This window comes from Aegilops tauschii, chromosome 3 (assembly GCF_002575655.3).
Source record: "Aegilops tauschii subsp. strangulata cultivar AL8/78 chromosome 3, Aet v6.0, whole genome shotgun sequence".
In the NCBI taxonomy this organism is placed as follows: domain Eukaryota; kingdom Viridiplantae; phylum Streptophyta; class Magnoliopsida; order Poales; family Poaceae; genus Aegilops; species Aegilops tauschii.
The window spans coordinates 440,941,460-440,953,410 of record NC_053037.3 but is presented as its reverse complement, the minus strand read 5'-3'; the positions used below and the strand labels follow the sequence as shown (position 1 = coordinate 440,953,410).

The following is an 11,951-nucleotide window of genomic DNA, read 5'->3' as shown; positions in this document are numbered from 1 at the left end:
GAGTCATGATAGTTGAGTAGTTGTGAATTTGAGAAATACTTGTGTTAAAGTTTGTGATTCCCGTAGCATGCACGTATGGTAAACCGTTATGTGATGAAGTCGGAGCATGATTTATTTATTGATTGTCTTCCTTATGAGTGGCGGTCGGGGACGAGCGATGGTCTTTTCCTACCAATCTATCCCCCTAGGAGCATGCGTGTAATACTTTGCTTTGATAACTTGCAGATTTTTGCAATAAATATATGAGTTCTTTATGACTAATGTTGAGTCCATGGATTATACGCACTTTTCTTTCTTCCACCATTGCTAGCCTCTCTAATACTGCGCACTTTTCGCCGGTATAATACACCCACCATATACCTTCCTCAAAACAGCCACCATACCTACCTATCATGGCATTTCCATAGCCATTCCGAGATATATTGCCATGCAACTTACCACCGTTTCGTTTACTATGACACGCTCCATTATTGTCATATTGCTTCGCATGATCATGTAGTTGACATCGTATTTGTGGCAAAGCCACCGTTCATAATTCTTTCATACATGTCACTCTTGATTCATTGCATATCCCGGTACACCGCCGGAGGCATTCACATAGAGTCATATTTTGTTCTAAGTATTGAGTTGTAATTGTTGAGTTGTAAGTAAATAAAAGTGTGATGATCATCATTTTTTTAGAGCATTGTCCCAAGTGAGGAAAGGATGATGGAGACTATGATTCCCCCACAAGTCGGGATGAGACTCCGAACTAAAAAAAAGAGGCCATAAAAAAGAGAAAAGGCCCAAATAAAAAACAATGATGAGAGAAAAAGAGAGAAGGGACAATGTTACTATCCTTTTACCACACTTGTGCTTCGAAGCAGCACCATGATCTTCATGATAGAGAGTCTCCTATGATATCACTTTCATATACTAGTGGGAAATTTTCATTATAGAACTTGGCTTGTATATTCCAATGATGGGCTTCCTCAAAATGCCCTAGGTCTTCGTGAGCAAGCGAGTTGGATGCACACCCACTTAGTTCCTTTTGTTGAGCTTTCATATACTTATAGCTCTAGTGCATCCGTTGCATGGCAATCCCTACTCACTCACATTGATATCTATTAATGGGCATCTCCATAGCCCGTTGATACGCCTAGTTGATGTGAGACTATCTTCTCCCTTTTTTGTCTTCTCCACAACCACCATTCTATTCCACATATAGTGCTATGTCCATGGCTCACGCTCATGTATTGCGTGAAGATTGAAAAAGTTTGAGAACACCAAAAGTATGAAACAATTGCTTGGCTTGTCATCGGGGTTGTGCATGATTTAAATACTTTGTGTGGTGAAGATAGAGCATAGCCAGACTATATGATTTTGTAGGGATAACTTTCTTTGGCCATGTTATTTTGAGAAGACATAATTGCTTAGTTAGTATGCTTGAAGTATTATTATTTTTATGTCAATATTAAACTTTTGTCTTGAATCTTTCAGATCTGAATATTTACACCACAATTAAGAGAATTACATTGAAATTATGCCAAGTAGCATTCCACATCAAAAATTCTGTTTTTATCATTTACCTACTCGAGGACGAGCAGGAATTAAGCTTGGGGATGCTTGATACGTCTCCAACGTATCTATAATTTTTTATTGTTCCATGCTATATTATATTCTGTTTTGGACATTAATGGGCTTTAGTATACACTTTTATATTATTTTTGGGACTAACCTATTAACCGGAGGCCCAGCCCAGAATTGCTGTTTTTTGCCTATTTCAGAGTTTCGCAGAAAAAGAATATCAAACGGAGTCCAAACGGAATGAAACCTTCGGGAACGTGATTTTCGGAACGAACGTGATCCAGAGGACTTGGACCCTACATCAAGAAAGCTACCAAGAAGGCACGAGGTAGGGGGCGCGCCTACCCCCTGGGCGCGCCCTCCACCCTCGTGGGCCCCACATTGCTCCACCGACGTACTTCTTCCTCCTATATATACCTACGTACCCCCAAACTACCAGATACGGAGCCAAAAACCTAATTCCACCGCCGCAACCTTCTGTACCCATGAGATCCCATCTTTGGGTCTTTTCCGGAGCTCCGCCGGAGGGGGCATCGATCACGGAGGGCTTCTACATCAACACCATAGCCTCTCCGATGATGTGTGAGTAGTTTACCTCAGACCTTCGGGTCCATAGTTATTAGCTAGATGGCTTCTTCTCTCTTTTTGGATCTCAATACAATGTTCTCCCCCTCTCTTGTGGAGATCTATTCGATGTAATCTTCTTTTGTGGTGTGTTTGTTGAGAGCGATGAATTGTGGGTTTATGATCAAGTTTATCTATGAACAATATTTGAATCTTCTCTGAATTCTTTTATGTATGATTGGTTATCTTTGCAAGTCTCTTCGAATTATCAATTTGGTTTGGCCTACTAGATTGATCTTTCTTGCAATGGGAGAAGTGCTTAGCTTTGGGTTCAATCTTGCGGTGTCCTTTCCCAGTGACAGTAGGGGCAGCAAGGCACGTATTGTATTGTTGCCATCGAGGATAACAAGATGGGGTTTATATCATATTGCATGAGTTTATCCCTCTACATCATGTCATCTTACTTAAAGCGTTACTCTGTTCTTTTGAACTTAATACTCTAGATGCATGCTGGATAGCGGTCGATGTGTGGAGTAATAGTAGTAGATGCAGGCAGGAGTCGGTCTACTTGTCACGGACGTGATGCCGATATACATGATCATACCTAGATATTCTCATAACTATGCTCAATTCTGTCAATTGCTCAACAGTAGTTTGTTTACCCACCGTAATACTTATGCTCTCGAGAGAAGCCACTAGTGAAACCTATGGCCCCCGGGTCTATTTCCCATCATATTTAATCTCCCGACAACAAGCTATTTCTGGCGCCGTTTATTTTGCTTTTATTTTACTTTGCATCTTTATCATAAAAATACCAAAAATATTATCTTATCATATGTATCAGATCTCACTCTCGTAAGTGACCGTGAAGGGATTGACAACCCCTTTATTGCGTTGGTTGCGAGGATTTATTTGTTTGTGTAGGTGAGAGGGACTCGTGCGTGGCCTCCTACTGGATTGATACCTTGGTTCTCAAAAACTGAGGGAAATACTTACGCTACTTTACTGCATCACCCTTTCCTCTTGAAGGGAAAATCAACGCAGTGCTCAAGAGGTAGCAGTCGTGTTCATTGGGAGGCAATGGAATGTGTGCTGTTCATCGGAGGCCAATCGGCTTGGACGGAACAACCAATGGAAACGAGGCGTGGCGTACCGCAGAACAGAGGAAACGGCCTTGTGTTTGACCAGCCACGGTCGAAACGGGATCTTGTTCATCGGGAGGGGTCTGGCGTACCGCAAAACGGAGGAAACGGACTTCTCTTGGACCTCCTACGGTCAAAACAGGGTCCTGTTGATCGGGAGGGGTGTGGCGTACCGCAAAACGGAGGAAACGGACTTGTGTTGGAGCGCTACGGTCGAAACAGGGGTCCTGTTCATCGGGAGGGGTGTGGCGTACCGCAAAACGTGACTCCACGGGATACTATTCATCTCCACCGTCGACTGCCTCCACGGGCTACTGTTCATCCACCGTCGACCTCCTCCAGCCTCCACCTGCGACTGTTCATCCACGGGCTCCTGTTCATACAGCCTCCACCGGCTACTGTTCAACCAGCCCTCTCCACGGGGTCATGTTCAACCACCCCTCCACGGGCTACTGTTCATCCAGCCTCCACCGGCTATTGTTCAACCAGCCCTCCACGGGGTCATGTTCATCCAGCCCTCCACGGGGTCCTATTCATCCACCCCCAACCGGCTCGATCGGGGTCTTGTTCATCCAGCGGCAACGGCCTCTACTACCACCGGGTCCTATCCATCCAAGCCCCCACCAGGAACTGTTCATCCAACACCCCCCCCCCCCCAACAACGCTCACTGTTCATCCAGAGGCAGCATCGATCGGCTTCAGTTAGCAGCAGTAGCAAAGCAATCACTCGGGTTCAGTTAACAGCAAGGGATCTATCGATCGCTCGGGTTCGGTAACGCGTAGCCTGCAGTGGAATCGCTCGGGTTTAGTTAGAGCCCAACGCCTCGCACACACACGCGTACGTACGAGAGAAACGCGCATCGCTCGGCCCCCGATCCACCCACCGTAACCGGGAACTCCCCCGATATTTTCCTTACCCTCGCTTCTACCACGGTTTTTTCCGTCATGGACGGCCCAAAGAATGTCATGCAGCTGCGTCTCCGGCCCGCCCAGGACGAAAAACCCATTTTCTGTCATGATTTTTTGTCATAGAAGTAGGAGCCTACCACATCTATGATGATACCGGGTTTTGTCACAATTATCGTCATAGAAGTGTCATAAGCATGACAGGAAAAAAATTCGTTCGGCCCAAAATGTCACGGCTGTGTCTTTTTTTGTAGTGGCCGCACACGGCTCGGAACAATTGTTGTGTCTCCAAGGGGTGCCCTGCCCACGTAGGGAGAGGGAGGAGGCCGGCCCTAGGGGGCGCGCCATAAGGGGGGAGTCCTACTAGGACTCCCAGTCCTAGTAGGATTCACCCCCCTTCATTTCCTTCTCGTGGAGGGGGAAAGGGGGAAAGGAGAGGGAGTAGGAGAAGGAAAGGGGGGTGGCGCCCCCTTCCATAATCCAATTCGGCCTCATCCCTTGTGGGGGGCGCACCAGCCCATTGGCGCCCCCTTCCCTAATCCAATTCGGCCTCATCCCTTGTGGGGGGCGCACCAGCCCCTAGTGGGCTGGTTAGCCTCCCTCCTATGGCCCATATGGCCCATATCTTTCCCCGGGGGGTTCCGGTAACCCCTCCGGTACTCCGGTATGTACCCGATACACTCTGAAACCCTTCCGGTGTCCTAATACTACCTTCCAATATATCAATATTTACCTCTCGACCATTTCGAGACTCCTTGTCATGTCCGTGATCTCATCCGGGACTCCAAACAAACTTCGGTCACCAAAAACACATAACTCATAATACAAATAGTCATCGAACGTTAAGCGTGCGGACCCTACGAGTTCGAGAACTATGTAGACATGACCGAGACATATCTCCGGTCAATAACCAATAGCGGAACCTGGATGCTCATATTGGTTCCCACATATTCTACGAAGATCTTTATCGGTCAAACCGCATAACAACATACGTCATTCCCTTTGTCATCGGTATGTTACTTGCCCGAGATTCGACCGTCGGTATCATCATACCTAGTTCAATCTCGTCACCGGAAAGTCTCTTTACTCGTTCCGTAATGCATCATCCCGTAACTAACTCATTAGTCACATTGCTTGCAAGGCTTATAGTGATGTGCATTACCGAGAGGGCCCAAAGATACCTCTCCGATACTCGGAGTGACAAATCCTAATCTCGATCTATGCCAACCCAACAAACACCTTCGAAGACACCTGTAGAGCATCTTTATAATCACCCAGTTACGTTGTGACGTTTGATAGCACACAAGGTGTTCCTCCAGTATTCGGGAGTTGCATAATCTCATAGTCAGAGGAATATGTACAAGTCATGAAGAAAGCAATAGCAATAAACTAAACGATCATAATGCTAAGTTAACGGATGGGTCTTGTTGATCCCGTTCATCAAATGACAACACATGTCTATGGTGAGGAAACTTAACCATCTTTGATTAACGAGCTTGTCAAGTAGAGGCATACTAGGGACACTCTGTTTTGTCTATGTATTCACACATGTACTAAGTTTCCGATTAATACAATTCTAGCATGAATAATAAACATTTATCATGATATAAGGAAATAAAAATAACAACTTTATTATTGCCTCTAGGGCATATTTCCTTCAATGACAACATCATGAAGCATGCCAATGACGGAATCTACTCGGCGGCCACCGCCTACAAAGCCCAATTCCTGGGCTTGACGCTTACAGCACTGGACATCATTATTTGGAAAAGCTTGGGCGCCACCCAAGGTCAAACACAATGGAACACCCATCGGGAACACCTCGAAGTGAAGACAACGCACACCACCATGGGAATGGTCCAATATTTTGGGGATCATCCATTTAAGCAGCGGCGGATGCCTTTCCTACGACGCCACACTTCTTGCCATTTGCTCCTGAGAGCCTTTTCCACCTTCTCATTTTTGCCCGTTGTAGCCTTGTCCGTCAGGATGCAAGCAATCGCCTTGCGAGATCCAGGGCTAGCCACTTCCAAACTAGCAAGCAAGTCATAGAGCTGTTTCACGAAGAGAGCCTCAGAATTAGTTGTCGACGCACTTGCTTTATCAACCTCGTCATCCAAAGTGTTCTTCTCTGGTTTCTCCTTCATGAGGTCACCAACAGTCTTACCGGATACATGGTGATCAGTCACCCATTTGTCAAAGAAATTGCTGAGCTCGTTGTAGTGTTTGGTGTAGTTCTCATCAACCAAGCAACTCCCACTAGCAAACGTCAAGATAGCGGCCGCATCAACCTCCTCAACCATAGGCATCACCGACTTGATGGGTCCAGCATAGGCAAGATGGGAAGATTATCATCATAGAAACTAGCACGAGCCTCCGCAAGACCCAAGTCCAAGATGGCCACACCATGCAGCACCTCTGTTGACACTTGGCTAATAAGCTCTGGGGAGGTTGGAGCGGGAGCCATGGGCGACAACAGCTCCCCAAGCAACGGTGATAAATCTTTCACATGAACATGATGTCTTCCATCAGCATTTGACTTCCTCTCGGGTGTTCTTTGTCAAATCCATATACTAGAATACTATAATGCATCCTGGTGACTACACATTTGCAAACGTTCCACTAAAAATTAAGATATTCATGCTATTCCTTTATCGTGGGTTTATTTTTACGAAGAATAATCTGACAAAACATACATGACATGATCTAAGAAATACGTATTGTATTGTCTTCTGTGACTAAGAGGAGACAAATCAACATCTTTTTCTCTCGTGTTCTTTTGCCACCAGGTGGGAGTGTGTGTGGCCAACAGTGGACAATATGAAATTGCCGCAACGATTATGTTCTTATAGAAACGAAACTTGAAAATAATTTTGCAGGCTTCTTCGTAGCTACGCGATGTATGTGATGCTCTTCGAAACGTGTGAAGGATCAAACACCTATGGCTAATGGATATAGCAGTTGGGAGACGGTAGATTTAACCGGTCTGGATGACAATCTAGCGATATGTCGTGTGAGTCAACAAAGATTGGTCTAGGTGACAATCTAGCGATATGGTCTGGATGACAGTGGATATAGCAGTTGGCTATGGCTAAAAGATGCTACATATGCATACACGCATAAGGCTGGTCGTAATGGGAGTATCATAGTTGATATCATGCATGCCAACTAGGCAATTTTGATGAGGTGATATAGTATTAAATGAAAAAAGATGGTTGAGTATCATAATAAATGTTATACTACTATGTGTCATGCATGTCAATAAATAAATTCATTTATACGCTGGGGAGGTAGTATCATATACTAGATACTAGTGTACGATACTCCCTCCGTTTTTATTTACTCCCCTATTAAATTTGGTCAAAGTCAAGCTTTATAAACTTTGTCAAAGTTTATAGACAAAAATATTAACATGTAAAATTACAAATAAATACCATTAGATTCATTATTGAACTACTTTCGAATCATATAGATTTGTTATCGTAAATATTTATATTTTTTCATAAACTTGGTCAAATTTTACGAAATTTAACTTCAGTCAAACTCTAATATGCATAGTAAATAAAAGTGAAGGGAGTAATACGCATTACAAGCAACTCTAATATGCATAGTAAAGAGACACACGCGCCCGTGCCGTGTGCCCCGGCATCACGGCCTCGGGTGGTTCCTTTTTGTTGCTGGTATAATTATGGGCGCCCCTTGTCTTGAGCGCCCACCTGTACCCGCCGCCCCCGTCCCCATTTACAATTCAACATTTGTTCCTACTCGCAAAGACCTCACCCTCACCCCGCCCGCTCGGTCCCCGTCTCCATCCCCCCCGAAACCAATCTCCCGAGCGTCTCGTATCGTATCCATAGACTGCACCACACCACACCTCTCACCTCGGTGCACAGCGGACCGGCGCAGCTCTGCAGTTCGTTTGGTGGCGCGCCTTTACTGCCGCCCAACCCCATGACGGTTTAATTGCCTCTGCCCGCCTGCCCTCCCTCGCTCGCTATCTCAATCTCTCGCTGGGATGCTCCTGCCGCGGCGCCCCAGCCTGCGCCTACCATAAGTAACGCGCGCTCCGCGGTGACTCACCGACGACGTTCGCATTCACGCCCCAGCTACCACCAGGAGATGGGCGAGAGGAGGAGGCGCGCGAGCGCCGTCGCCGGCGGGGACGGCCGGGGCGAGGAGAAGGCCGCGGCACCGGCGCCTGCGCCGGCGCCGACGGTGTGGTTCGCGCTCAAGAAGTCGCTGCAGTGCCGGTCCCAGTCGTCGGAGGTGCACGTGCCCAAGCCCAAGGCAAGCTCCAGCTCCAGCGCCGGCGGGCACCTCTCGTCCATCATGACCAAGCGCGCGGCGCGGTCGGGGTGCTCGCGCTCCATAGCCAACCTGCGGGACGTCATCCACGGGAGCAAGCGCCACCCGGGCCAGCCGCCCAGCTGCAGCCCGCGGTCCATCGGCAGCAGCGAGTTCCTCAACCCCATCGCCCACGAGGTGGTGCTCAGCACCAACTCCCGCTGCGAGCTCAAGATCACCGGCTTCGGCGGGTGCGGCGGCCTCGGGGCGGCGGGGGGAGGAGCGCCCGCGCACGAGGCGGAGGGCGGCGGCGACGGCGGCGTCGTGTCGTCCTTCGTGGGCACGCTCCGCCCCGGCACGCCGGGGCCCGGCTGGAGCCACGGCCTGCAGTACAGCGGCTCGTGCCGGGCGGGCAGCATGCGGTGCACGCCGCCGAGGTCGCCGAACCCGCTCCTGGACAGGGACGGCGCCCCCGCGGCCACGGCCCACCGGGCGTCCTGCGAGGTCGACGCCGCCAAGACCGGCGGCGCCAAGGGGTCCGGCGGCCTCAGCTGCCACAGGTGCGCCGAGCAGTTCGGCAAATGGGAGGCGCTGGAGGCGCACCACCTATCCAAACATGCAGGTGAGGATGACATCTGCGCCGCATTGCTTTTGTTGGTGGTAGTAGTGGTACTGGTTCAGATCGACCCGGACACCCGGTTGGTAGATCTTCAGGGTACCGGAATGTTACTCCTATCCTTTTCGCATTTCAGCAGCCGGTTAAAAACATACACCGCCTTTTGCAATCAATATACACTTGTGGACTCGGGATAGTGCCACTTCAATTACTAGTGCCATTTCTCTAGCTCAAAAAAGTTACTACGTGGCTTCAGCTGGCATAGGTTGCAGTTTTCACGTTCACAGTTTCACCGCTAGGTTTCTCCAGATACAATCTGTGTTCCGCTCTTTACGCCAATCCATGCTTTGGATTTCGACTTTCACAAATCACAATAACTGCGGCCATGTGGGCTGAGATTCTGCGAGATCTTTCACCCCCTCTTGTAGCCTACAATCACTCCCATGTTTTCTGCATCCATTATGATGAAACATTTACAGTGGAGCAGTAGGTCTGATGGTGTTCACCTAGTAGGCTATAATGTCTAATGGTGTTTGTTTTACTTTAATATAATGGTGGGTGTGTGTCAGTGACGGAGCTGGTGGAGGGGGACTCGTCGCGGAAGATCGTGGAGATCATCTGCCGGACGAGCCTGCTCAAGTCGGAGAGCAGCTGCGTGCGGATCGAGCGCGTGTTCAAGGTGCACAACACGCAGCGGACGCTGGCCCGCTTCGAGGAGTACCGGGAGGCGGTGAAGCTCAAGGCGAGCAAGCTGGCCAAGAAGCACCCGCGCTGCCTCGCCGACGGCAACGAGCTGCTGCGCTTCCACGGCGCCACGCTCGCCTGCGCGCTCGGCTCCGCCGGCGCCAGCAGCCTCTGCGCCTCCGACAAGTGCGCCGTCTGCCGCATCATCCGCCACGGCTTCTCCTCCTCCAGCTCCAAGAAGGACGGCAAGGCCGGCGCCGGCGTCGGCGTCTTCACCACGTCCACCAGCGGCCGGGCCTTCGAGTCCGCCGACGAGGAAGACGACCCGGCAGCCGCGGCCGGCGGCGCGCGGAGGGCGCTGCTGGTGTGCAGGGTGATCGCCGGGAGGGTGCACAAGCCGCTGGAGAACGTGAGGGAGTTCGTGGGGCAGACCGGGTTCGACTCGCTGGCCGGCAAGGTGGGGCCCTACGCCAACATCGAAGAGCTCTACCTGCTGAACCCGAGGGCGCTGCTGCCGTGCTTCGTGGTCATCTGCAAGCCTTGATCCCGCGCTAACCGAGCACTCAAATTAACCATTCTTTTCTCTCTCGGTTGCCTCTTGCCTGCCACTCTGTTAACGTTTGCACGGGCTGTGACGCGGTGCGGCTGCCTGCTAGTAGCATCGGCCAGATGCGTTTTGTCCATATTCCTGTGAATGTACGTGAATGCCTTCACGTGTAGGAGCTGATCGCTTCGCCGTTTTCCTTTCCCGGTGGTCACTACGCGGTGCTATTTGCTAGACGACATCGACGGAAACCAGCGATGGCTTTTTGTACGTGCCCCATTTTGTTGATAGTAGGAGCACTTTGCATGCGTGCGCATCTGGCTACTTGCGTTCATGCGTTGTGTACCCTCGTCGCATGGACACCTGAACAAATTTTACCGGCTGCAGAGCATCAAGATTCAAGAGAGGTACAAAGTGCCTATGTCTGTAGGGTTAATGCACCTTCCTGGTTTGTGCAAAGAGAGACATAGTAGGGTTGTATTTTGAAATGTTTGTCTGACTTTTGGGTGGTCGTCTTCGAATAGATTCGATTCCATGCATGCATGCATATTTATTTTCAAATCCTGCTCTAGGGCTCTGCATTGAATGTGCTCTGACTTTTGCATTGTCGTAGGGACCTCCATTGCCTGTTTCAAAAACTCGTTCGGCGGCTCTCACTCTCATGGATAGCCAGCCACTGACTCGTCCGCTTTCAAAATTGTGCTGCGAATACCGCTGAGCAAATCTTATCGATAGCCAAGGCGCAGCGACGATGGCACGTCCTTGGCTGCGCCTAGATCGCTACCAGCCATCTGAGCCGACCATCAATGCTCTTTTCTACGTATCAATGCTCTTTTCTGTTGATGTGTCTGTGGATACAGTGCAGATCAGGGGGTGATGCGATGGACCAGCCAGGTTGCAGCAGCGCCCTGTACAACGGAGCGCGTAACTGTTCGCTTCCTATTTGCCGTCGGTTTGCTAAAACACGAGAAAGTTCGTCTGAACTTGGGACATGGCGGTGCTCATTTTAAAAGTTACCAGTGAAAAGTCATGTGTGAAGAAGAGGCGCCCTCGCTCACCTGCCTAGCCATATCGGTTACTACTCCTTTCCCAAAGATCCGACTAAGAGCATAATTGGTTTGTTGCCAATATTTGGCTTATCAAATGTTGGCATTGCCAACTATTGGCAGTACCAAGACTTACCAACTATTGATAATTTTACGTGAGATAGGCAAAACAACTCGTAGCCAACCAAGTAGTTGCCAATATTTGGCACAATGCCAAATATTGGCAATGCCAATTTTTGGCAGCAAACCAATTATGCTCTAAAAGCAGCACCCTCAGACAGATCTCGCGTTCTGTGTCACGATAGGCAGTTTAATCGAGATAGGATCTTCAGGCCATACCATCACACCATCCCACGGAGTGCCGTGTCTTGGAGAGGCGCTAACTTTTTGGCATGCCACTAATCTCTGTTCCTTCCTTTGACCATGAACTGGCATTCATGCGCATTGACTGCGCGCACGCACGGACGCCTGCCTACGATTCCGTGTGTTCCTCTGACCTGCGCCTTTCCTCTCCGTGTCGCTCTCGCGCGCTAATCGCGTCGACGTCGGTGTCCCCGTCTGGTTTGGCGCAGCTTGACAAATTTCTGGGGTTATATGGC

General features: G+C 49.4%; 1 protein-coding gene across 1 annotated transcript; it reads left to right on the top strand.

Annotated features, from left to right (window-relative positions):
• The first annotated feature begins 8,005 nt into the window (after positions 1–8,005).
• LOC109776873 (uncharacterized) lies at positions 8,006–10,614 on the top strand. Its single transcript, XM_020335540.4, has 2 exons — positions 8,006–9,084; positions 9,648–10,614. The coding sequence occupies exons 1-2, from the start codon at positions 8,298–8,300 to the stop codon at positions 10,304–10,306; spliced, it is 1,446 nt and encodes a 481-aa protein (XP_020191129.1). The 5' UTR covers positions 8,006–8,297; the 3' UTR covers positions 10,307–10,614.
• The last annotated feature ends 1,337 nt before the right edge of the window (positions 10,615–11,951 follow it).